This window comes from Brassica napus, chromosome C2 (assembly GCF_020379485.1).
Source record: "Brassica napus cultivar Da-Ae chromosome C2, Da-Ae, whole genome shotgun sequence".
NCBI lineage: Eukaryota > Viridiplantae > Streptophyta > Magnoliopsida > Brassicales > Brassicaceae > Brassica > Brassica napus.
This window is the reverse complement of record NC_063445.1, coordinates 57,621,640-57,648,350: the sequence shown is the minus strand read 5'-3', so window position 1 is coordinate 57,648,350 and position 26,711 is coordinate 57,621,640. Positions and strand designations below refer to the sequence as shown.

Below are 26,711 nucleotides of genomic sequence, written 5' to 3'. Positions count from 1 at the left end.
AGGGTGCTAATAGGCCTCCAACTACGGACGAGGAAAATGATATATGCATTGTATGCTTCGGAAATTACAATGATGGAAACAATCTTTGCTCTCTTACTTGCAACCATAATTTCCATTTTGCTTGCATTGATCAATGGCTTCGTACACAAAAAGTTGTCTGGTATGTAGAGAAAGTAATCTATGATGCCAGCTTAATTAAAAAAATTAAAAAGGGTTTATTGGATCCTAATTCTAATATCATTTATATACTATTCTCTACTTTGATTTTAATTTAAAAAAAAAATATATGAATAATGTGTGCTCATTAATTTATATTTTTCTTTTTCACCATTGCTTTCTCATTAAAAAAAAACAACAACAACTGACACTTTTATACAACATTCTATAGCTTAAAATATGGCTACATCAACTAATACAAATTACACCAAAAACAATCGCTCCGCTCGTAATGCAGAAACACCGCTAGTTAGTAATAAAAGTTACCACGTCACTGTCAATGTCATCCTCAGCATCTGATCCTGTTGCCTTGCCTCACACCGTCTTTCCAGCTCCGTTCCGTTTGGCAGTCAGTGTCTACGCCGTGAGGTAGCGGCATAATGGCAGAGACCAGTATTGGGCTCATTGTCTGTATGTTACTTTTATGCAATGTAAAATATCATGTTATATATAGATAGTGTTTTTGTTTCTTTCTTTTTTGGAACACAACATATAGATAATGCTTTATAATGTTACAAACTTGCAAGACATGACACACAAAGCAAACTGACGTCAGAATAGTTGAAGCAAGTTGAGGTTATGCTCTGCTTCCTCTTCAGTGATTATCAAATTCTTCATTTTCGGTTTGAATCCTACCCATAAAAACACAGTACCTTCGTCGCATTTCACCTCCAGATTCTCTAGATTCTTCACTGAATCTGGCAATTCACATCGATAACAATCTCTCATGGAAATTTTCTTTAACTTCTGCAATTTTCCAATCTCCAGAGGCAACCTCTTTAGTTGGAAACATCCAGAAACATCTAGAAACCGCAAATTGCTTAGTATCTTGATCGTTTCAGGAAGCTCAAATAAACTACTACAAGAAACCACCCTCAGCATTTCAAGGTTCCTCAAGTTGCCTATAGCTTCAAAGAGTGTGCGAAGCTTGTTACAGTTTGTGATGCTAAGCTTCTTTTAATGATACAACTTGAGAGACCCAATTTGGTAACTCAACAAGGTTGTAACAATAATCTATTTCGATTTCTTGCAAACTCTGTAGTAGAGTTTCAGAACCATCAAACTCTGACTCGTTAAGAGGCTCATCGAAATGACACAACCAAAGAGATAGCTTCTCGAGATTATTGAGCTCAAGTTTGGGAATGTCATGCAAAGTGATTGAACCTTTCTCGAATCTGATTCGTCTCAGGTAAGGTAATGAGCTGAGACACGATAAATTGGTCAGCTTTGTAGGTTCAAGACCGTGATTCATGATCATCACGACTTTCAGTTTCTTCATTGTAGCATTGAAGTTTGGTAATGCATAGTTCGATGAACAGAGATTAAGAACTAAAACTTCAACGTCGGGACAATGCATTTCAACCCAACACGATGTAAATGAATCATCTGTAACCAAAAGAAGAAGAAAAGAAAAAGAAAGAAAAGATCAATCACATCAAGTTATAGAATATTATTGTTAAAGAGTGTGTAACAACAAAGTAAAGAAACAATCGTATTACCAGTAGATATAGACAATAGAGAAGCGTTCAAAACTATAGGCTGTTTTAGATTTAAACACCAATTTGGAAACTTGTTCTCTTGTATATCCATGTTTAATCTTTTCCTTTGGAGGATCGAAACCGACTCCTTTTCACATTGATGCATTGCAAACTCTCTAGAGACGTTGTCTTGTTTCACCAATAACTCATTGTAGAAACAATCTCCATACTCATTTTTCCTGATACTAAAGCATATATAAAAAAAAATGATAACTGATAAAAAGAAACTTTTCAAAGACAAACAATTAATAACAGGCAGAATCTGTTTTGGATATTGGACCTAGTTTTCAACATATATAGCAAGATCAAGAATTGGTAGATGAATAGAAAGTAACATACCCAAGAGGAAGAAGTTTAAGGAGATTGTGGGAGGCAAGATCTTGGAGGTGATTCCTGCAGATGATATCCTCTTTACTGTATAATCCTGACCATAAGTCGATTATTGTGGAAGCAATGATCTTCTGGTCTTTAAGAAACGAGCCCATGTCTATGAAACACTCTCTAAGATTGTTGTTCGAGGCATCAAAATTTTCGATCGAATCCATGAGAAATTTTACTGCCGTTTTCTATTCAGTGTGGCTCTTTATTTCTTTTTGTAACTGAATTATCGACATTTATAACGAAATGGTCCCAAAATAGAGTTTTAGTAAATGATAACTTGAGACCCACGGTAAAGTCAGAAGTGTCATTGAAGGCAAACGAAGGGTCAAAAACGTTTATTAGACCATTGACGAGGTAAATTAAAAGGTATGAAGCTTAGACGTCAATAGAAAAATTCAACAAGAAAATTGAAACTAAGAACTTGTAGTGTGAAAGTTATTCTATTTATTAATAAAAACAGAAGCATACAACATTTCTTCTATTTACCTTGGGACCATCTTGAATAACAAGACACATACAAACATTAAAACATATGAAGTAAGTTCAGATTATGCTCTATTTCCTCCACATGAACTCTCAAGCTTCTCATTTTCGGCTTCAACCTTTCCCACAAGACCAACCCAGTTTCTTCATCGCATTTCACCTCCAGGCCCTCTAGACTCCTCACTGAGTCCGGCAGCTCGCATCTCCAACATTTCCTCATCGACATCTTCTTCAGCTTCTGCAGCTTCCCAATCTCTAGAGGCAACTTTCTCAGTCCTAAGCAATGCGAAATATCCAGAAACTGCAATTGCCCGAGTCTCTCCACCGTTTCAGGCAGCTCAGAGAGATTAATACAAGAACTCAGCCTCAACACTTGTAGACTACTCAAGTTTCCTATAGCCTCAGGAAGTAGAGAGAGCTTGTTACAGTTCGTGATGCTAAGTGTCTTCAACGAAACAACTTCACAGACCCAATACGGCAACTCATCAAGATCGTAGCAATAGTCTATGTCGATCTCCTGTAAACTAGGAAGAGCTCTAGAGACATCTATTGTTTCATCTTCAATGTCGTAGAAAACCTCACCGAAGCTACACATAACCAAAGACAACTTCTTCAGACTGACGAGCAGCAAGTGGAGAATGTCCAGCGAAGTGACTGAAACTTTCTCCAGTCTGATCCGTTTCAGGTTTGGTAATAAGCTGAGGCACGAGAATCTGGTCAGTCTTGTTGGATAAGAACCGTGGTTTGTGATTATCAGAACCTTTAGCTTCTTCATTCCAGAAATGAAGCTCGGTAATGCAAAGTTTTGTGAAGAGATGTTGAGAATCAAAGTCTCGACATTGGGACATTCCATTTCAATCCAATTCGATGAGAACAAATCATCTGTCATAACCAAAAAGAGAGCAGAAAAAATCATATTTCAAGAAACAACAGAGAGAGAGATTAATATAAACCACTTACCTGTAGAGATAGACAAGAGAGAGGCATTGATGATAATAGGTTCCATTTGATTCAAACACCAGTCTGGAAATTGAGCCTCTCTTATCTCCAAATTTAATCTTTTTCTTTCCAAGAATGCTTCTAATCCGCTTTGATGGATAGCCAGCTCCCTGAGGATATCATGTTGAGTGACTAAATACTCATTGTAGAAACCCTCTTCCTGCTCATTTCTGCTGATGAAAACCAAATAAGTAAGTAAGTTCATCCAATGGTAGATGGGAAGAGAGAAACAACAACATACCCGAGAGGAACAAGTTTAAGTAGATTCTGGGAGGCAAGGTCTTCAAGGTACTTCATGCACACGGTACTGCTACTACTCCTACTTTTACAGTATAGTTCCATCCATATGTCAATTAGGACAGAAGCGCGTATCTTTTGGTCCTCAAGAAAGCAGCCCATGTCCATGAAACACTTCTGAAGAGTGGGTTCCAAGGCATTGAAGCTAGGCTGGAGACATTCAAGCACAGTAGGCTGAGGAGGACTATCAAGAACTGTTTCCCCTTGAGACCAGCTTTCCACCTGCCCTTTCCATGTATTTAGAGATCTTCCATTGAGTGAACGGCCAATTACTTCAATTACGATTGGGAATCCATTGCAACGTTTCAATATCTGCCAATAGCAAGACAAAAGTGAAGCTATATAAGTAATCACATTTCTAATCTACATATATTGAAACTAATTACCTTTTTGAGAAGATGTTCGTACTCATCTGGAGAGGCGTTGTTACGCGGTGATGCCCATTGAACGAGAAGGGCTCTTGCATTTTCATATTCCAAAGGTTTCAGATAATAAGTGGGGCCAAAGCTCTGAAACTCAGACCTAGAAGTCACCAAAACTTTATAGTTACCCAGAATGCTAATACGGAACTTCTCAAGGAAAGAATCAGCTCCCTGCCAGACATCATCCAACACCAGCAGTACAGGACCGTCTTCAATGAGTTTCTCCAGCAGTTTTCTCAAGGCAACGGCTGCTTGAGTATCGTTCTCAAACGTTTGGGGAGCGTGACCGTTGTACTGGAGTAGATTCTGTACAATGGTCCTGAAGTTAGGAGTACTTGAGACAACATTAAACAAGATATGCTTGAAATGCCCTGCCAAAAATGGAAACAACACGTAGAGATATGATTAGAAACAAATATAACAACTTAAAATGGAAACTTTTTTTAAGATAGGCATATACTTTTGACGTGTGCATTGTTGCAAAGGTGAGTAACGAGGGTGGTCTTGCCGCACCCGGGAGGAGCAGAGACCACGAGAGTATCCACATTAGGATTGTCAATGAATCTCTTGTTAAGATCCATCAAAGGCCAGTCCAACCCAACGGGGGAGGGGGACTTATCAAGCTTTGGAACAGAGCAAAGATGATCCGTAAAAAAAGGCAGTGCAGGAGCAACACTCAAGCTGTCCATTCTCTTACCCAAACCCTCCACCACAAGGGACAGATCCAACTGGTCCCTAAACTGAAGAAGCTGGAGATCGATGCCACAGAACTTGACCATAGCTTTATTGATCCTCTCGATTTTTCTGGCGTATTTGGGTTTATTGTAAAACCGGACGCTCTGAAACTTGTGAATCAGTAGATGAGCTTGTTCGATGGTATCCCTGAGTTCATGTAGCTCTCCGGAACTGTGGTCTAGCTTGTCTCGCAGGGAATCGATCTTTTGGGTCAAGGGAAGCAATCTGGTCATCGTGGAGACGAGATCCTTGGACAGGGGTTTGAATGATTTGTACTTCTTTGCCTCGGCGATGGCAAGTTTCAGAGCCTCCGAGACCAAAGCTCCCCCGAAAGAACCTGATGCCAAGTCAGCCACAGCGTTCATTTCATTCTTCTTAAAACGATCTGAAAAGGTTTTATGCTCTGAGATTTTCCAAAACGACGATAAAGATAACAGAGAGAGACGAGAGACGAGAGACGAGAGACGAGAAGAAAGAAAGGGCTTAAGCTTAATCGCAAATCTAATGCCGTCGTCGTCGTTGACTTTTGGCAAATCCGTTTCTTCCTACTACTTGCCGCGCAATTACCTCAGCAATATTTCACATGTGTTAAAAGATAAGATAATGCTTATCCATTTTGGGATATTTGCGTAACTATTAAAATAATAATTACTTCACTAGAGAGAGTAAAATTAGCCGACTTACCTTCTCTATAAATATCATCTTGGCCTCATCAAATTAAATAGATGGACAAGAGTTCACTAAGTTTAGTTTCTCTTTTTTTCGTAGATCACTTCATACACAATAATATATATTCAACACATAAGCTGAGACCAAAAGTCTTCTCCTCTCTCTCGTACACATCGAACTTCTCTCGCTCTTTAATATATATAGTTCATCTTTATATTTTTGCAACACGTTATCAGCACGAAGCTCTGACCAACTGAGGTTTATCAATCCCAAAATTTTTAAACCAATCGAGGTAATGTTTAAATTTATGTGTTTCAATATACTTAATTTATTTAAATTTTATTATTGTTCCGGAGTGAGAGACTAGGTCTTCTCCGTTTATTTTCGGAATAATAGGCGTTGCCTTTCCCGACTGATCGTTATGGTAGACTATGCATTCGTGATCAGAGAAACACGTGGTAGGCGTTGCCTCCGTGAATGAAAAAAAAATAAAGGTCAAAAATGGCAGACTAAGTTTCCTCGGACCTTGAAATAAGTAAAAGTCAAAATGGTAGACCATGTCTCCTCGGGCTTTGAAAAATGATCAATATGGTAGTCTAAGACTCCTCGGATCATGTGGTAGGCTAAGCCTCCAATTTTATTTATGCTATTTAAATTTATGCAATTTAAATTTATGCATTTAGTTTCTGCATTTAAATTATGCATTTCAATTTCTGTCTTTATATATTATTATTCTATGAATTCGGTTATCATATCAAATTTGACAAAGCTCAAAATAAATGCCCTTGATATTACGGGAAATAGTTATATAACCTGGGCAGTGGATGCAAAGATGCACCTGAGAGAAAATGAGCTTTGAGAAATCATCAATAAATTAAAACTATATCGGATAAGAAAAAGATAAAGCCATGATAATTTACACCAGTTTAATGATGGTTTATAAGATGAGTATCATGAGAAAGATCTAGAAGATCTTTGAATAATCAAATCCTTGAAAGAAAGGAATCACCAAATTGTTGGAGTTGATGCACACGGTACTACTTTTAAGGAGGTTTTGAGAAGCAAGGTCATTGAGGTAGTTCATGCACACGGTGCAGCTTTTACCATATAGTTTCCACCCATAAGTCAATTATTATGGAAGCGCGTATCTTCTGGTCCTCGAGAAATGAACCCATGTCCATGAAACACTCTTTGAGAGTGGGTTTCAAGGTATTGAAGCTAGGCTGCAGACATTCCAGCACATCAGAACTATCAATAATTGGTTCCCCTTCATACCAGCTTTCGACTTTGCCTTTCCATAAAAATAGATCTAGTCCTTTAAGGGAACAGCCGACTACTTCAATCACGATTCGGAATCCACTGCAACGTTTCAATATCTGCAATGCAATCCCTCGCCATGTCCAAAAAGAGAGAGAGAAAAAGATGAATTTTAGTGTTTCCAGAGACAGGACAATCAAAGCTTAAACCGTGAAGGTAGAAGGTAATACCTTGTTGAGAAGATCTTCAAACTCATTTGAATTTGTGTAAGGAGGCAGTGGCGATGAGAACTGAATGAGAAGGTTCTTGGCATCTTTAGGTAGCAAAGGTTTCAGATGGTAAGTAGGACCAAAACTTGGAAACTCCTAGAAGTGACTAAAATCTTGTAAGTCAAATCTTAAATTTCTAAAGTAACGATTCTGCTCCATCCCACACATCATCCAACACCAACAATATACCACCATTTCCTTTAAAGGTTCTCTAGCAAATTTCCAAAGGCACTAGCTGCTTGAGAGTCGTTGGCAAATGTAAGGTCTTTGTACTCGTTGCTCGGGAGTAAATGCTGAACCATGAGCTCAAGTTAAGGGTACTTGAGATATCCCAATAGAAGACATGCTCGACGAACTTTCCTGCCAATTGAAACAAAGAGTGTGTGAAGAAATTCTCAGGTGAAAGAGAAAGACACTTTAAAATGTAGTCAGAATACCTTTGATGTCTTGGTCGTGGCAAAGCTTAGTAACGAGCGTGGTCTTCCCGCACCCGGGAGGAGCGCAAACCACAAGAGAAGCAAGGGAATCATCATCAAGGAGCTTCTTCTAACGAAATCCTTCACAGGCTTTGGAACAGAACAAAGAGCCGTAGAAACGGACGACGGCGGAGGAACAATCAAGCTATCCACTCTCTTGCTTAAACCGTCAACCTTATCATTGAGGTTCTCCAGGTACCGGTACTGAAGAAGCTGTAGGTCCATCTGGCAGAACTTGAACATATCCTTATTGATTCCCTTAATCTTTCTTGAGAGCGTAAGTTTCTCGTAAAACCAGACGTCCGTTGACACTTATCAACCACTTTCCTAGCTCTTTGGATGGTTTCCTTGAGATCCCCAAAATCAAAGTCTGCGTTCCCTTGGATCGTATCGATCTGCTCCGTAAGAGGAATCATTATCTTCATGGTTGATGCGAGTTCTTCAAACAAGAGTTTGAAATCTATCACCGTCTTAGCCTCTTTGATCAAACCTTTCAGAACCTCAGAGACCAAAGCTCCCCCAAGACAATCGCTCATTCTTTCTTTCTTTCTTTTAAGCGAAAACACAGGGAAAAAGTTAATATCTATAATATTGTCGATAGATTCTGACAGGTTTTAAAGAACCCCCACAGGGAGAGATCATCGTCGGAGGCGTCGAGGAGAGAGAGAGACGAGGAGAGATCATCGTCGATTTCGTCGAGGAGATCGAGAGATACGAGGAGAGATCGTCGATTGATCACGGAGGCGTCGAGGAGATCGAGAGAGACGAGGAGAGATCATCGTCGATTGATCACGGAAGCGTCGAGGGGAGATCGGTTTCGTTGAGAGAAAAGACGAGATCGGCAGAGTCGTCGAGAGAGAAACACAAGAGACTTGTGTTTCGTGAGAGAGAGAGAGAAAGGAACGCGGAGTGATGAGAGAACCACACGTGTCCAATAAGACGTGCTTTTTCAAACGCTTAATTAAGCATCGATTCTTCTATAATTACTTCATTTTTTTTTAAATCCAAAAATTATTAAGCACCCTCATTAAGCACCTGGGTTAATGGTGCTCTTAAGATCTAAAGCTTCTGCTCAATGGTAAGCAATCTCCTTTTGTTCTTGTCCACTGGTCCCATTCTTTCTTCCTCCCACTTGCCGCGCAATTACTTCGAAACTGCCTCTCTTATTTTTGAGTTGTTTACACAGTGGGTCACATTCTGAGTTTGTCTTACATTCAGAGACACATTCAACATTTGAGGCACTTTTCCTTGGCACTTGTTATTTGATCGGACAATAATACCCCTGATAAGAGCTTTGTTATTAATTTCAACCTCATTTACTTATTTGTTTTTATCTCAAATATTAATAAATATAAATAAATAAATTTGATGTAATAAATTTTAACTTTTCACCCTCTACATTTCGACATCCATTTATATATACTTTAGAAATTTAAAAATAAAAACATAGAAAATGATTTTATAATTAAAATATTGTAGATAGTATTGGATGGATAAGCCATCCACGAAAAAATAATATAAATGAATGAATTGTGGACAAAGAAAATGTGGACATAATTTAAAAAAAAGTGAGGATTAGATTTCATCAAATACATGAATTTATAGTTTGTGTTCGATGTAGGAAAAGTAAGAAAGATAATCTTCTTTGTGGAAAGAATCTCCTCGGTTGAAGCCACCCACTAGTTCCCAGAGATTTGTTCAACCATCCACGCATAACTCATCCACGCTCCAGCTATCCACACACCACTTATCCACGCAACCCCCATCCACACGCTATCCGTCCACATCTTTTGCAGATCTGGATTCTGAAATTGTAACTTTGCAGATCTGGATTTTGAAATCCACAACAACACTAAGAAACCAACAAAACAAGAATCGATTAAAAAGATTTTAAAAGATCAGACAAATTCGGAGAATCTAGGATTTAGAAGATGAGAAGTTCAAACTACCTTCTTCTTTTTCTACATCTTTTCATTTTTTTACAAGTTGTAGTCTCTCGGTTTGCCTTTTTTTCCTTTTGTGTTAGAGAGAAAAAAAAAGAGGTGATAGAATCATTGGAAGATGAAATTTGAATAAAGTCACGTTGAAAGAACGAAAGAGACAAAAGAAAAAATAAAAAAATGTTAATGTATATAATTTTTCGGTTAGGAAGTTTTTGGTCTTTTTAACACTAGAAAGTGCTTTACAAGCACAATGTGTCTTACAGTGTAATTGATAAGACAAAATGTGTCTCTACGTGTAAAAATTTCTTTATTTTTTTAGCAAAACTTTATAATTATTTGGGCCCATCAAACATGAAAAAGGATGTGTATTATTTTCTGCAAAAAAACAATTTTATTAATAAATATTAGAGATTACAAAATCAATATTCAGAATTTACAAAAGAAATAACAAATCATCACAGATACAAGACAGTAAAGAGAGACATCGCATGTGACTCTGTCCATTATAGTGAGAGCTTCCACATATTTTCCGAATACGGCCAGCCCTTGACTCTTGTGGTTTGTTTCACTTTATTAATCTTTAATAATTAGTGATTAAGAGACGACAAGTTAAAAATAATCAAAATTAGTGGTTGATGTTAAGCAATGATGCTTAATCAACTACCCTTCCCCCCCCACATGCTTCCTACTTTCTCTTGATAAACCTCCCGACACATCTTTATTCTGTTTAAATACGATTTTTTATTGTCTTTTTTTGGTTGACTTGTTTCTTACATATTGTTCACAGAGTCAACTATCAACTTTCACAATATTTACACACTTACAGTTTAGCTTGACTGTACGTAAGTGAACGTAATCAGGGGCGGAGCCATTCTGTTAAACTTGAGATTGTTGGCTGTAAACCATCTTTTTGATCAACTAATTCATCTTATTTGATCATTGAGAAATTACCTTGACTGTACGTAACTTTTTGTCACAAATTAGCTTTCAGTAAATTAGCTATCAATGAAGAAAATGACTAAACAGACTGTTATTAATGAGTAAAAATATATTTATATCATCGGGTTAACTAATCTAGATTTAATGTTTAAAGTTAAGAAGTTGAATTTTGAGAATAGGATTTCAAATTTTAAAAAATAAAAAATTAAAATTAAAATTTTCAAAATAAAAATAGACTATTTTGATTATTTTTCTTATTGAGGGCTATTTTTGTTATTTTCAAAATAACTCTCCGTATCTCTTTATCAAAATAAAAATAGACTATTTTGTTTATTTTCAAAATAAAAATAGACTATTTTGATTATTTTATTTAATGAAATAAACCCTCAACTTTAATTATGTTACATATGTTACCTTCCGTCAAAATAACCATGACGAAAGATGATATATGTTAACGGTTTATAAGTTCAGGGTTTATAATGTTGAAAACTTAGTTGAAGGATTTTCTTCCGATTCAAAAGTGGTTGAAGGATTTTATCATTAAAATTCATTAAATATTTTAGAACCTTTATTATTTTTTATGCATTATTTAAAATTGATTTATGAGCTTTTGAAAATAATTTATAAATCCTTATACATTGCTTTAATATAAAATTAATGTATCTAAATTAATAGTTTTCAACACTACTTAAAACTTAATATAATTTAGAAATATTAAGTCTTAAGTAGTGTCGAGGATAATTTATCCATGAAATCAATCTTCCTATTTAAAGTAATATGCTAGTCTTCTTTTCTTATTGTCACGATTTCAGACTTTTGGCTCATACTTTCCTCCTATCCCCGACAAATAATGCATTATTATTGTTATTCTTCTTGATTTCTGAACCAATATGTTGTATTTTTGTTTTATTGATCCATAAAATAATATCTTTGATCTATTATTGTTTATTTATTGTATTACTTCATGTTTTGTAGTATTACTTTATGTTTCTGTAGTATCACGTATAAAATTATATTATTTTATTCTAACAAGTAGCGGGAATGGTAAAAGCTTATAAAATCATTGTGAAACCTTATTAACTATTTGTAAAAGTATTAAAATATTTATGAACTTTTTTAAATTGGTTATAAGATTGACAAAGTAATGTGTAAAAATTTATAAATTAGTTTTAATAGCTTATAAATCAATTAAAGACATTGCATAAATGATAATAAAGATTATAAAACATTAAATGACTTTTAGTGATAAAATCTTCACCTATTTTTAAACTGGAATAAAATCTCTCAACTAAGTTTTCAACATAATAAACCTTCAACTTATAAACTGTTTAATATATGTCACCTTCCGTCATGATTTTTTAGATGGAGTAATATACGTTAACGGAACTAAAGTTGAAGATTTATTTCGTAAGATTTTTAGTTGAGAATTTTGTTTTTAACGATTCATCTTAGTTGAGGAATTTAATTACTAAAAACTCTTTCATTAATACAACAGTTTTATCCCAAACACAGCTCTGGTCTCACGGTTGCATGGAGTCCATGCATGGACCTCTGATCCTCCAATTCATAAATTTATAATGAACATATATACATTCTTTTAAAAATCTGTTTTACTTTTCTATATTTCATTTCTTGGGCCGGTAAATAACATTTTATATTTCTATAAATTAATGATAAAGAAAAGTAGCAATTTTCACAAAATAAGCCTTTTCTCAAAAAAAAAATCACAAAATATAATGTTATATATAATCGATCAGTCCGTAGATCGTGAAACATATTTCCCAGCCGCGAGATTTAAAAACTTGAAATGAATAAATAATAATACAAAAAATATGTTTAATCAGATTTTCACCTTTCAAGAAGGCAGATTACCGTAATGATTAATACTAAATAGACAGTTTTTTTTGTCAACAATACTAAATAGACAGGTACTCCTCTTTTCTTTCACAAATGTCATTATCATATGGGAAAATTTGGATAAATACATTTACGTGAGATTTTATTTTGAAAACTATAATTTCATTTATCTTTTTTTGAAAACTACACTTTGATTTAAGTTAAATGACTAAATTACCCAATCTAAATAAATATTTTTATTTTACAGATTGTTTTTTGCTTTTAATAACACTCCTAAATCTGTGTATAATATCTTATTATACGATATCTTACATTTATTTTGATGAAAAAACTTAAAAATTGACGTTTTTCCATTTTCCCTATCTCCTCATTTCTCTATGGGTCTCCATTTATTTGTATCATCTTCTTCTTCCTCTAGTTCTCCATTTTTGTAGGGCTTATATGTTTGTGTTATTTTGTCACCAATATTCTTAGGTGTAATTTGATTTTGTATATTCTCGTCGTCTAATCTCGTAGACATCGGCTTTGTATAGCCAACATCTACGGCTGCAGTAGTTTCGTCATATGATTTCTTATCATGTTAAGATTAGTATTACATCTTTTAAAAGAAGACTTGAATAAGGTTTCTATATAGCCTTTTGGTTTTCTTTTGATTCAGAAAACATCAAAAGTAGTATCATTTATACAGTACGATAATCTTTGTATATTGTTTGATGTGTCTCATGAGTGATAGATCTTCTACATTCCAATTTTGTCCCACAGACATCAAAGTAAGTTTCCAAAACATGTTTTGAATGCTCAAGACACACACTTTAGGCTTGGAAAGTTTAGATCAGTTTACTGAGATCATCATACATAAACAATTGGGATACATTTCTTCTGAAATTGACATAATGAAGCAAGCACATACATCCACTAATTCAAAAATTGACATACTTCGATGCTGCGGTGATAGATTTTTTTTTCTCGGTACTGCAAAGATCTACGAGGATACATGAAATCAGAAAAATTGTATTATAAACATAAACAATAATAATAGTAATATTGAATTTGTAATTTAGTAGTAATTAGAATACATAATTCTTTTATTCAAATTTGGATAAAAATGGCTTATCACATTTTAAAAAATGTACTTTTAAAAACTTGAAAATATAAGTATATTATTCAAATTTTAAACTATAAATAGAGTATTTTTCAAATTATCCCCATATCATATTGAGTTACAAAAAAAAATGTCATTATCATATTGCAGAAACTAGAACATGAACACGAAGGAAACAGAAACAGAGCGAATTTAGTCACTAATCAGCGGCGATAAATTAGGACATCAAATTTACGCAAAGTTTATCTTCAGTACTCATTTTCTTTCTGGTTCACTTTTATATTTTTAATTTAATTTCATTTACCTTTTTATGGAATCGTTACCGGAATATTTTTACTAACCTTTGGCTGGAAGCAATAATCATAACTAAAACGCGTGAAGCCATTCAATTCCGTTTGCACCGCGTTATCCACTGTCCTTTATTCACATTGACAACTTTATTGTGATTTTATTTTCCTCAAAAATGTAAATTAATTTTAAACCAAACAACGTATAGTACAATTTTAATGTGAAAGTTACCTGAGTAGAGAATAGATTTAACTAGAAGGGTGTCCGCGCTTCGCGCGGGATATTATTTTATTGTTGTTAGATATGATTTTTTGGATGATGTAATTAAGTGGTCAGTCTTATTTGTAAAGAGAATTATTTGATGTTTTATTGTGTTATATAGTATTAGATAATATGTTAATATATTATGTGTTTGTTTTTCAATAATGTGTTGCTGTGTGTATAATAGTACTTGTGTGGTGAAGTGAGCTTCTAATGAAAATTATATTGAATTTTAATAACTTTGCATTTAGGCATTTGTTAATTTTAAGATTGATGGTTTTAGCGTTAGAATTGTATTTTAATTTGTCACATTTTTGAACATTACTCTTTTAAATTTTTTTTGGCCATTCTCCATATTTTGACCTTGAGCCGTCCCCATCTATGTAATTCGCTTACCTTTCCGGTGTGTGGCGCATCTCGCCATCACTGAGAAAAGACTCACCTTTTTGTTCTTGTTTTTCCTCACATTCATCTCTTGTGATATTATCTGGCATTTGTTATAGATTATGCTTACGAATTTCCAATTGTGCGGTTGTTTTTCACTGTGTTGTAGGTTGTTTTGGTCAATATTGGTCCGCTTCTTTTTTAGATTTTGGCTAATTTTAGGAACTACATCTCGTTGGGTTGGGTCAGAGTTCAGTTGTCTTTGATGTTGTCTTCCTCTCGTTGACTTGCCGTCGATAGTCTCTGCTCGTCTTGGTTTTCAAGATCTGATTGTTGGTGATCTGACTTCTATGCTCTTTTTCATAGTTCGAGGATGGCTCCACGGTTTGATGATTTTGTTTCGTCTCCTTTTCTATCTTTGTTCTCTCATCTTGTAGCCCTTTCATTGTTGCTCGCTTCTCTGGTGGCTCTTTTTTCGCCATATTTGCTACTCCAGGTTTGGATAGTGTTTTCTTCTGTGTATGCTTTGTGTGCTTGGAAGGTTATTTCTAGTCTAAAGTTTGAGCTCTTGTTTTTCGGTGGTAGGCTTCCAGTCTCCCTCCCTCAGGTTGTTTCTTTTCTTCTCTTGCTTTCCATGGTGTAGGTGTGCGGAGTTAGTCTTTGGAGCTTTGGTCTCTTCTACTTAGAGCTTTGTGGTTCTTCGCTGGCATGAACGTCTTGTATGTGCTTGTTTATTTTGTAAGGTGCTTCTTACCTTTTAGCTGGTGGTTGTGATTCCGGTGCTTGAGGCATGTGTCTTCTTTCGTGGTGACTCTGGTCTCCTGATGATTATTCTTTCTCTGACCTTTTTGAGGTTTTTGGATTTTTTGGGTTGGTGCTTGATCACACTCCTTTGAGCTCGGAGGAATGCTTTGTCTTATATTTTACTTCACCTGTTCCAAAATAGATGATGTTTTAGAAAGTTTATGATGTTTCAAAATAGATGATGTTTTGATATTTTATATTAATTTAAATTTTATTGAAAACTGTGTGACCAGTGATGTTTTATATTTATTTTAAAGGATTGGATTAATTAATTTTGGTTTATATTTTTAATGTTTTTTTAGAAAAAAGTGTATACCTTAATTCTTGTGCATACACTCAAAACATCAAATATTTTGGAACAGAAGGAATATCCTTTTATCTTTTCTAACATCTGCTTGTTTTATCCATGATATTATTGGTAAGATGAGATAAGTTAGTTTTCTTTGTTGATCTTTTTCCAGCTCCAGACTTTTATTGAGTTAGTGTTACTATAGTATTTAGCTTTTTTCTTTTGGTTGTGGAAGTTGTAGGTTTAGATTATGTGTTGTATTCTAGTTTTTTCTTATTAGTTTGGTTATTTGTGGAAGTTGTAGGGCAGTTCTGAGCGAAGTGATCTATCTTATCACATCGGTAACACTCAACCTTTGATGCGTCTCTCTCTTGCCTATAATATCTGTTTTGTTGATATCCAAATCTACCACGACCTCTTCCTCGATATCCATACCGACGCCTCTTCCCGAATCATACCTCTCCTGTTGTGATTGGGAGTCTGTATACATAAGTTTATCTTGGCTTTGCCCGTCGTGCTTCTCTTCTTCCTCATCATGAATCATCTCCTCATAAAATAATAGAAAATGGTAAAATAACAAAAATAATAGAAAATATTTAAAATTATTTATTAATTTTATATATAAAGATTTTTTATTCATCTTGAATTTTAGTGACCAATAAAATAAATTATCAAATTTTATACAAAGATTGTTAATATTAAAAGAGTAAATAATGCATAATTAGAAAGTACTTCGCTAAATTGCAATAATCTATAAGAAAAATGACTTAAAATGTAAAAAAAATATATATGAAAGACACATGTCATCAAACTCTCTTGCCACTTGTCTTAAGAAGAGAAAAAATTAACTTTATATATAAAGATATAAAGATATGTCGACAAACATTTAAAATTTAATAGAGGAAACATGTGTCTAAAAGTTAAATAGTGTAAAAATTGTTGAAGTTAATTGATGAATAGTTGAATTTAATTACTTTGACCAAACAAACAAATAAAATAAAGCGAAAACTCTCTCGAGATCTTCACTGTCATTGATTATTAGAACTACCTTTTGTATTAGAATTTTTAAATCTCATTTAATAATGTCACCCGCAACTCTCGCTATCTAATTGCATTTTTATAGACCAAAGTCCTCTACATTTCTCAATCCCATTTGAGGAGAAAGAGCCTTTGAGCTGTCTTCAGTCTCCTGTCAGTATCATTCTTCAAATGGCAAGAGGGAAAGCAACATCTTTGCTTCATATTCTCCTTCTTGGATCTTTGTTGATCAGTTTGGTGTCAGTGAAAGGAGAAAGCCCTTACAAGTTTTACACTTGGACAGTGACTTATGGCATTATCTCTCCTCTTGGTGTCCCTCAACAGGTACAAATGAGTACACAAAACAACAGTTTCTACTTATGGACATTCTGAGATCCATTTTTTGTTTGATGCTCTGACCCTTTTTAAAAAAAACTCTTGATTGATATATTTTTGTTTGTTTTAGGTGATTCTGATCAATGGTCAGTTTCCTGGTCCAAAGCTTGAAGTTGTGACTAATGACAACATCATCCTCAATCTCATCAACAAACTTGACCAACCTTTCCTCTTGACCTGGTAACCTCTTATACTATTTCTGATTGGATCATACTTAAATGGGTTTTTGATATTTCTTTTTCAATGTTTATTAGGAATGGAATAAAGCAGAGGAAGAACTCATGGCAAGATGGTGTACTGGGAACAAACTGTCCAATCCCACCGAACTCAAACTTCACTTACAAGTTCCAAACCAAAGATCAGATCGGAACTTACAACTACTTCCCTTCCACAGCCTTTCACAAAGCGGCCGGTGGATTCGGAGCTATCAACGTCTATGCAAGGCCTAGGATCCCAATCCCTTACCCTCTCCCAGTCTCAGACTTCACTCTACTCATCGGTGATTGGTTTAAAACCAACCACAAAACGCTCCAACAGCGTTTGGACTCTGGTGGGGTCCTTCCATTTCCAGACGGTATGCTCATAAACGGACAAACCCAAACTTCATTCACAGGCGACCAAGGTGAGTTTATAAAACCTCTCAGCTGTCTTAAAAAAAAAAAACTGTTTCTTGTCCTTTACGTCATGTGTCTTAAAATCTTTCAGGGAAGACTTACATGTTGAGAATCTCCAATGTTGGGTTATCGAGCACTTTCAATTTCAGAATCCAAGGACATAAGATGAAAGTAGTCGAAGTCGAAGGCTCTCACGTGATTCAAAACGATTATGAGTCTCTTGACGTTCACGTTGGCCAGTCTCTCTCTCTTCTTGTGACCTTAAACCAACCTCCTAAAGATTATTACATCGTTGCAAGCACCCGGTTCCTGAGAAGGAAGCTTAACTTTACTGGTCTGTTGCGCTATTCAAACTCCCGAGTCCCAGCTTCTGGTGCTCCTCCTCCTCTTCCTCCTGGAGAGCTTATTTGGTCCATGAGACAAGCCAGAACATTCAGGTGGAACTTAACGGCTAATGCAGCTAGGCCAAACCCTCAAGGATCATTCCACTATGGGAAAATCAAACCGACCAAGTCGTTTGTTTTCTCGAACTCAGCTCCTTTGATCAACGGGAAGCAACGCTATGCGGTCAACGGAGTCTCTTATGTGAACTCAGAGACGCCTGTGAAACTCGCTGACCACTTCAACATCGCAGGAGTGTTCAGCACGAATGCTATTCAGAGCTTCCCCTCTAACTCGCGTGTGACTGTTGCGACGTCGGTTGTTCAAGCATCTCTCCATGATTTTCTTGAAATTGTGTTTCAGAACAATGAGAAGTCAGTGCAGTCTTGGCACCTTGACGGTTATGACTTTTGGGTCGTTGGGTGAGTCTTCCTGTTTCCTCTTCTTCTTCTTGCATTGGTGCTTGTTGCTTTTTGACTCTCAAGTTAAGACAGAGTTTCTCCAACTGTTTTCTTTTGTTATGACACACGTAGATTTGGTTCTGGACAATGGACTCCTGCCAAGAGAAGACTTTACAATCTTGCTGATGCTCTTACAAGACACACAACTCAGGTAGAGCTGTCATAATTAAACCAAAACTTTGAGGTGTTTCCCATGTTGTTGATTGTGCATATATAAAAATGGGCAGGTGTACCCAAACGCTTGGACAACAATATTGGTGTCTTTGGACAATCAAGGGATGTGGAGTATGAGATCAGCTAGATGGGACAGACAATATCTGGGACAACAGTTTTATCTAAAAGTGTGGGATCCAGTGAAGAGTCTTGCCAATGAGTACAATCCTCCAGATAATCTTCTTCGCTGTGGCAAAGCTGTTGGAAGACACCTTTAGAGTGATCATTTTATACAAGTTTTTACTTCATCTGCTCTTTTTTTTATTATTTAAGTTGATCATGTGTTTGTTTGAGGGTTAATGGTTTTGTTATTTCTGGTCATGAGAGTATGGCTGGTTTTTTTACATTTGTAATGTGTTAAACACCGCAGGGAGGGAGAGAGAAGTTTAATGCCTTTTAAGTAGGTTGTTTCTTCAGATTGGAGGTTTAAAAATAAATAAATATTTTGTATAACTCCAGTCAACTTGTTTTTTCTTTATATAATCCAAATATCTTTCTGTATTACCAAAAAATCAACTGTAACTTTTGGGATAGATGCTACAATTCTCGCAAAAATGTTATATCTATATGCTCTGACACTGAACAATACCCACTGGGGATGATGCATTTTCTTCATGTTATAAGATTATTATGTATGATACCACAAGAACAGAAAGATAGTGTGCTATTTATAATATGTAAAGTGTTTTCAGACGGTTGACAACAAAACTAATGCAAATCATTTAAAACATCTTTTTTTTTTTTGGTAATGGAAGATATACTAGCAATCAAACAACTTTCCAAGGAGAAAACTAAAACTAAAAATGGGTGTGTGTTAAGAAAAAAAACAGACATTTTTGAGAGATAGTGGGCCTAAAAAAGCCTAATAGAAGAGATGTCCATACCCAAAACAGAGCTTTGAAAAAGAAAGTTTGACTAGGGGATGAAGTCTAAGAGGGTTTGGTATATATAAATAAAAGGAAGCAGTTTCTTGTACGTTTGGACGATCATAAAACTCAATCGCTGCTTTGGATCGGAGAGTTTCAAAAATGAATTGCCAAGTTTGTCAGCTGAAGGAACTGGTATCAAAATCCTCCTCCCTCTTCTTCTTGTTATTTGCTAGAGAGAGATGAGTCTCGTGTTTCTATTTGGTTTCGTGCAGGAAGTGGAATCATTCGAGATACGAGAGGTTCTACGCTGTAAGTTTAGTTATAGGAGGAAGTAGGTAGGTTTTTGATTCATGTGCTCTCACTCAGTTAGCTGATTGGATGATCCTACTACTACTACTACGTACTACTGATCAAACCTCATCATGTTTTTAAGTTTTGAGATTATTCAGATGCCAGTTTTTAGAGGTCTGATCAGATCATATCTTTTTTTATTTATTTATTGATGGATGGATGGGCCGGGCAGGCATTCTACATACGATAGTCTTCCACAGAGCACTTGGTCTTATCCGCCCTAAAGATATTGATTTGGAGCTTTTTGACATCACTTACGTAACTCTCTGATCAATCATGCATGCTAGTTTAAGATATCATCGTACTTCATTCTTTTTTTTTTGAGATTAGTAGTATGCTTTGGTTGTTTTTGTTTTTTGACATTGTCAGGTACAATGTGGTGAAATAGAAGTGGAAAAAAAGATTGACGACAGGATTGAGCATTTCATTAGCTGGATTGAGAAACACCCCAACAAGAAGAAGACTCAGGTGTATATACTCTCATATTCCTTTTCTCTATTCTACTTCACAGCAAAGCCTGAACCTTATTACAGCATATAGGCTAATGGTGGCTTCTTGTCATCATATATATACTCTTGTCTTTTTTTTCATTAAAATTTAATTATCTCTTCTTGGCAAGTAGTTATGTGTATCGTTTTATAAAGCCAAAAGCAAACAGCCATGGTACGCTAGTAAAACTGATCATCGCTCCTTCTGGGAACGCTGGTACATCAATCTTAATGTGGATGTGGTTCTCCATCCCACTAAATCCCCAGTCGGAAACTCTAAGCTAGTTATGGACCTTGGTGGTACGTACGTGTATCATTTAATGAATATACTCTTTTTTTTTTCTTCTAAATTATCATAAAAGTGGAGGAGTGATTTGCCATGTTCTAAATAATATTTATCCAAATGACTCTACGTAGATGCGTCTGAGGCGAGAAGTTGTCGTAGGAAACAGCTTGAGCAATCCCTTCAACAAGTCTTGTTCCAAATCATTAAATTCGTTAATGACAAAAAGGATCATGTTCCTCCTCCTATCAACGACGATCGTGAAATCTATTGCCCTTTTGAGATCACTATCACAAGGTACACTGCTGTTTATAGAGGAAGAAAGGATTTTTACTTGCTGGCCTTGGCCTTGGCCTTGTATAAGATATATATGTACTGTTAAAGATGAGTCAAAAGTGTTGATTGAGTGGAACTAACTTTTTGGTTTCAGCGCCTCATCGGATTCAACCTTTGGGAAGGATATGTGGAAGAGGATACTACTCAACAGTGGCCATCCGATCCATCCATGATCAGTTGATGATGATTCACATATATATCTGTTTACTTTCTCCAATCAACTGACTTCTTTCCTAGCTACTTGCATTTCTTATGTATTAAGTAAACATATAAACGTTTTGCCTCTTCCTTGGGTTTGTGGGTTGTTGATGGGATCTCTTATCTCTATGTAAACGAATAAATAAGACGTAGAAAGTTGGGATTAACATTAGTGTCGTCAAATCAATCAAACAAACAGACAGACAGCCAAACGTTTCTCACTCTGATTTGTAGCGACGCTGAGAAAAATTGTAGTAACAGAACTTCCTGTTGGTTGACTCACAACGAGGGCAAGGAAGCTAATTTAGTTTCAGATTATTGTCCACACCGTACTTGTTATCTTTCCCAAAATTAAAAAATTATCATATGGACCTAAAGACATTGATGGCGTGACTAGATGTGCTACCAATTACTACTACAGTGATTACTTTTCCAATGCATTTAGGACCCTTTTTTTTGGGTGTGGGGGGGGGGGGGGGGGGGGGGGGGGGGGGGGGGAGGAGAATCAATGCGTTTCATACCTCTAAAATAATTCTCAAAACTGGATCTTGTCAAATAAAATCCCAATTAAATTTGTGTAAGTTAAACTAAATATTTTAGTTAAACCAACTTGATCATGGATTTTAGTTATGATGAAATTGTCTTATGATAACAAATATGATTATGTCCCAAACGTAAGAAGAGAGGGTTATAGTTGTAAATTGTGGTGCGGGAAAACGGTCACAAGAAACAGAATACATTCGTTTTGTGAAGAAACAGAATCAAGCGAAGCTTGTCGCCTCGGATAAAGAATGGATAAGGAGAGTAATAATTAGATAAGCATGCAGATCTTCACACCAACATTGTTAGATAGAGACATGTAAGAACTGAGAAGTGTGTTGTGTGTGTGAAGACGTGTCTACTGGTTCAGAGCCTTCCTTTCTCTGTACCCACTGGTCTAATTTGCTCACGCACTGACTGACACTCTCTTTTTATCCCAAATGACATGTGCGAACATTACATAAAATATTAGTTTAAGATATATTACATGGTAAATTTTTAAGATCTAACCACTCTTTATTGAATCACTGATTTATATATTTTGTCTGTTTGCAGAAAACCAAAAAATAATATACATCCACATAATCAATATAATTTTTTTCTTGAATGAATGTAAAATATATTCAATCAAAACTTCTATTAAAGTGCATATATTGTTGATTTGTAAATAAAATCAAACAAAACTCAAAGATCCGTAAGCACATATATAGATTTTGAAAAAAAAATCAAAAAATATAACAATATTGTTTTAATGCATAGTTGATTCATGCACTAATATACGATGATGATCAAAGAGGTTTGAAACCTTTATTGTCTCTGCGATTTTATAGTAGTTAGTCCATTGATTTAGAGAGTTTATGGAGTTTTACTAAATTAATTGACTAAAAAATTTGAACGATGTTCATGTACCATGAAAGAGAGTTTAACATAAATTAATAAAAAATTAGAATGTGGTTAGAAATTTTAAAACACTAAAGATTATAGGCTTCAGTATATAAAATATTTACCAAAAATTCAATATTTTCGTAGGGATCAACGCATAGATTTTGAGAAAAATTCAAAAAATATAATAATATTGCTTTAATGCATAGTAGCCTCATGTACTAATATATGATGACTGTTCATCCGCTTTTTTTCACCTGCAATAAATAGAAACGCTAATCAGTAACAATCTAAACTAAACTGAAAGAAATTACCTAATAGTGGGTTGTCTCCCACTCAACGTTTTGTTATAGTCATTTAGCTTGACTTTGGAGATATGATTTAGTCCGGATGAGGATGAGAACTCGCTCCAAAACAAGTCTCAGTTTCTACTCTCTGAAGCTTTATCATTCTTGTGTGAAAGCCTCCTCCATATACTCTTCTCCTTTGTCTATCATCTCAGCAATAAGGAGTACTCGAAGCTTTGCAAATAGCTTTGAGAAGCATCTGCTGCACACTCTGGATTTCCTGACACCATCTAAGAAGCGAGGAATCAATGATACCTAAGGAACGTCTTCGATCCTTTTTCTCTTCTTCCAATTCCTCATCTTCTTCCCCCTAGACTTGTCTGATCGCGTAGTGGTATCTCCATCCCTAAGATTTTCACATACATCGAACTTCTTCTGCTCTGATACGTGCCCACTGTCGATCGACGATGAAGTGGTAATGTCGATCGATGTTGAGGTCTTGTCGTCGATCGACGTTGAGGTCATACCCTCGATCGATGTTGAGGTGCTGGTGTTGTTCGATGTTGAGGTCGGATAACTAGTCTCATCTTCTTCTCCTTTGCTCGGCTCTCCAAATCCATGTTGTTCATCCCTTTTTGCCATAATTTCGTCGAGCAGCTGTATTGGAATCATATACTCCTCATCTAACGATGCCAAGAACCTGTCCCATTTATCATTTTTCTCCTTTTCTCGAGTTGCTTCAGCATCATCAAGAAATTTGTAAAGGAAGGCTCTTTCAATGTCATCCCAGCTGGTTAGAGATCCTGGTTGTAGTTGACTGAACCAGCTGAATGCATCCCCATAGATAGAATAGGAGAAGATCTTGCAGAGCATATGGTATTCAGACACTTCATTCTGCTCACTCCTTGACACGAGATCCTCCAGCTCTTCGATGTGGTTTCTGGGATCTTGATGAGGAAGACTCTGGAAGGGGTCTTGACCTAACCAATCATACCACTCTTGGCTCAAGTCAAAGTCATTCATCTCAGCAACAACAATCACATCAGGGATCACAGCACCCTGAGCATTAATCAATTGTCCTGCGCTGTTGCGAGTGTGACCTTCTTTGTCTCTTAACATCTCATTCTCATCGACCTTAAGTATGAGCACTTCGATCTTATCTGTCTCCCTGCAAGTGGTGTCGTTTTTCACCGGATGAACAGTGTCGATCGACGCTTGGATTTCTACGCTGCCAATCGCTGCTTGAAGGGTGTCGACTGCCCTCTTAGACTTATGGATCACGCGTTCCAAATCCAGTGGCTCTACTAGTAAGAGCCATATCCCTTTATTGCTCCTGGTACTCATATGGATGTACCTGAAACAGAAGAAAAATTTTTATCAGTTTTTTGAACAGTAGTAAAACCTAGACTAAATCTAACTTGACAAGATCTAATGGCAATCAAAGCTCCCCGGCAACGGCGCCAAATTTGATATCACTCAAATTACCCTAAGGAGTGATTTATACTCTCTCAAATAAGAGGTCGAGTTTTAGTACTTAGGGATCGAATCCACAGGGAGTTAGGACACACAAAAGATCTAATAGTTATACGATTAAGCTAGGCTAAATTATCTATCACTAGATCTAAGATCTCAGCTCTCGTAATGTTGATCTGTAGTAAGTGTCGATCGATATTCTATAGGAATATCGATCGATAGACCTTTCACAATATCGATCGATTAATCTATTGGATCATCGATCGATATCGCTTCTAGTAAGCTTTACGATATGGTTGAATATGTGTTCACTAAGGTTCCTAAATCAACTCTCGTATGTTTCTAGCATACCTAGCTCAATAGAATTCAGTTCAGAGAAAAGACCAAGCAATGGCATTGTGCCTAATGATTCTAAGATCAGGGTTCTAGTTCATGACTCTAGAACACAAGCAGTAAGAACAATCCTATGATGAATATCACAACTTAGCAGTTCTATATTTTGGGCTAATCCCTCATAACCTATCTGAACCCTAAACCTAACAGGTGGATTTATTCAGACATGAAGTTTGTCACATAAATCATGGATAGAATAGATGAAATTGCAATAGATATAAAAACCAAAGACAATGGAGTTCCAGAAGGACTCTGAAGGAGTTCCTCCTTTCTCTCCTACTAAGAACAATGAATTAAAGAAAGCTTAGCCGTCAACAATGGCTTAGAAAGCACATAAATAGGGATTTAGGTCGTCAAAGGGTATTCTGGTAATTTGAGGTTGCTTCTGGGCTTCAGCGGTCATAAAATATGCTCAGCCCGCATTCTGGCATCCATATCGATCGATGTCAAGAGTTCTGCATCGATCGACATACGTTCCTCTTCTCGACAGCTTCCTCTCGCGAGGCAGACTGACCACTCCTCAATAAAACGGGCATAACTTCTGCTACATGATGCTGATTGACCTCAAACCGGTGGCATTGGAAAGATAACTCAAAGCTCCATCTTATGTCAAACGATGAGATCAATCTAATGGTGGGAAGGTCACACAATTCATAGCTAAACATCTGATACGTCTATGCAGTTCTGCATCTCAAAAGGCTCCAAAATCACCATATTTCTTGAGAACGTACCTGAACCTATAAACACTCTAAATATACTCTATATAGTAGTAATTAGTTATTAAAACACTTATAGACCATGGTTAAAAGTGGGTAAAATCCATGGTCTATCAATGTTGAATGTGGTTAGAAATTTCAAAACAACACTAAAAAGTTTAGACTTCAGTATATAAAGCGTTTAACGTAAAACTCATTATTTTGTATGGGTTTATACATATATTTTGAAAATAATCAAAAATATAAAAATAATTTTTTAATTCATAGTTGCATCTTAAACTAACATATGATGATGGTCAAAGAATCTTGGAATCTTTGTTATCTATGTTTCTTTAGAGAATATCGATTTTATAATGGTTAGTCTACTAATTTAGGGATTATATGAAGTTTTACTAGATTAATTGATAAAAAATTAGAAAGATGTCCATGTACCATAAAAGAGAGTTTAAAATACATTAATACAAATGTAGAATGTGGTTAGAAATTTTAAAACAATACTAAAAAGTATAAGCTTCATTATGTAGAGCGTTTAACGTAAAACTCAATATATTCATAGCGATTTATACATAGATTTGGATAAAAATTCAAAAAATACGACAATATTTATTAATGGATAGTTCATCCTACACTAATATATGATGATGTTCAAAGAGGTTTGAAACCTTTTTTGTCTCTGTTTCCCAAGATAATAGCGATTTTATAGTGGTTATTTTACTGATTTATGGAGTATTATGAAGTTTTGCTAAATTAATTGATAAAAATTTAGAATGATCCATATATCATGAAAGAGAGTTTAGCAAAATGTCATTAGAAAATTTAACACAACAATAAAAAGTATAATCTTCAGTATATGAAGCGTTTAACGTAAAACTCAATATTTCCGTACGGGTAAACATATAGATTTTGAGAAAATTCAAAAATATAAAAATATTGTTTTAATGCATAGTTTCTTCATGCACTAATATATGATGATGGTCAAAAAGGTTTGAAACCTTTGTTGTCTTCGTTTCTCTAGAGAATAGCGATTTTATAGTGGTTAGTCCACTAATTTAGGGAGTATATGAAATTTTACTAAATTAATTTTTAAAAAAAGTTGAACGTTGCTCTTGTACCATGAAAGAGAGTTTAACATACATTAATACAAATGTAAAATGTGATTATAAATTTTAAAACCACACTAAAGATTATAGGCTTCAGTATATAA

General features: G+C 35.5%; 3 protein-coding genes and 2 pseudogenes across 6 annotated transcripts; 2 read left to right on the top strand and 3 right to left on the bottom strand.

Annotated features, from left to right (window-relative positions):
* Positions 1-508: 508 nt before the first annotated feature.
* LOC106431193 lies at positions 509-2,328 on the bottom strand (annotated as a pseudogene).
* Positions 2,329-2,559: 231 nt separating this feature from the next.
* LOC106431221 (probable disease resistance protein At5g66900) lies at positions 2,560-5,670 on the bottom strand. 2 transcript variants are annotated; one of them, XM_013872027.3, is made up of 5 exons: positions 4,797-5,670; positions 4,301-4,707; positions 3,859-4,226; positions 3,579-3,787; positions 2,560-3,500 (listed from the first exon to the last, which is right to left on the bottom strand). In XM_013872027.3, exons 1-5 carry the CDS (start codon positions 5,434-5,436, stop codon positions 2,659-2,661), a joined length of 2,466 nt encoding a protein of 821 aa, XP_013727481.1. In that variant the 5' UTR covers positions 5,437-5,670; the 3' UTR covers positions 2,560-2,658. The 2 variants fall into 2 exon arrangements, with proteins under 2 accessions (XP_013727481.1, XP_013727480.1); XM_013872026.3 differs by having other exon boundaries at positions 3,579-3,790; positions 4,797-5,650.
* A 167-nt stretch (positions 5,671-5,837) lies between these two features.
* Positions 5,838-10,574, bottom strand: LOC106431191 (annotated as a pseudogene).
* Positions 10,575-16,721: 6,147 nt separating this feature from the next.
* On the top strand, positions 16,722-19,192 carry LOC106431180 (L-ascorbate oxidase homolog). Its single transcript, XM_013871989.3, has 6 exons — positions 16,722-16,971; positions 17,093-17,202; positions 17,277-17,644; positions 17,728-18,439; positions 18,551-18,629; positions 18,706-19,192. Exons 1-6 carry the CDS (start codon positions 16,819-16,821, stop codon positions 18,907-18,909), a joined length of 1,626 nt encoding a protein of 541 aa, XP_013727443.2. The 5' UTR covers positions 16,722-16,818; the 3' UTR covers positions 18,910-19,192.
* Positions 19,193-19,544: 352 nt separating this feature from the next.
* LOC106431215 (autophagy-related protein 101) lies at positions 19,545-21,383 on the top strand. Of its 3 annotated transcripts, none has more exons than XM_013872020.3 (7): positions 19,653-19,752; positions 19,833-19,869; positions 20,084-20,169; positions 20,281-20,379; positions 20,534-20,699; positions 20,817-20,979; positions 21,113-21,383. In XM_013872020.3, the coding sequence occupies exons 1-7, from the start codon at positions 19,720-19,722 to the stop codon at positions 21,189-21,191; spliced, it is 663 nt and encodes a 220-aa protein (XP_013727474.1). In that variant the 5' UTR covers positions 19,653-19,719; the 3' UTR covers positions 21,192-21,383. The 3 variants fall into 3 exon arrangements, with proteins under 3 accessions (XP_022553034.1, XP_013727474.1, XP_022553035.1); XM_022697314.2 differs by having other exon boundaries at positions 19,658-19,752; positions 19,833-19,960; XM_022697313.2 differs by having other exon boundaries at positions 19,545-19,960.
* Positions 21,384-26,711: the final 5,328 nt, after the last annotated feature.

Coding starts and splice junctions, on each gene's coding strand:
- LOC106431221 (XM_013872026.3), bottom strand. CDS start 5,436: ATGAACGCTGTGGCTGACTTGGCATCAGGTTCTTTCGGGGGAGCTTTG. Junction 4,708..4,796: donor CAACAATGCACACGTCAAAA/GTATATGCCTAT, acceptor CATTTTTGGCAG/GGCATTTCAAGCATATCTTG. Junction 3,501..3,578: donor TCTCTTGTCTATCTCTACAG/GTAAGTGGTTTA, acceptor TGGTTATGACAG/ATGATTTGTTCTCATCGAAT.
- LOC106431180 (XM_013871989.3), top strand. CDS start 16,819: ATGGCAAGAGGGAAAGCAACATCTTTGCTTCATATTCTCCTTCTTGGA. Junction 16,972..17,092: donor CTCTTGGTGTCCCTCAACAG/GTACAAATGAGT, acceptor TGTTTGTTTTAG/GTGATTCTGATCAATGGTCA. Junction 17,203..17,276: donor CAACCTTTCCTCTTGACCTG/GTAACCTCTTAT, acceptor AATGTTTATTAG/GAATGGAATAAAGCAGAGGA.
- LOC106431215 (XM_013872020.3), top strand. CDS start 19,720: ATGAATTGCCAAGTTTGTCAGCTGAAGGAACTG. Junction 19,870..20,083: donor GATACGAGAGGTTCTACGCT/GTAAGTTTAGTT, acceptor TGGGCCGGGCAG/GCATTCTACATACGATAGTC. Junction 20,700..20,816: donor GCTAGTTATGGACCTTGGTG/GTACGTACGTGT, acceptor GACTCTACGTAG/ATGCGTCTGAGGCGAGAAGT.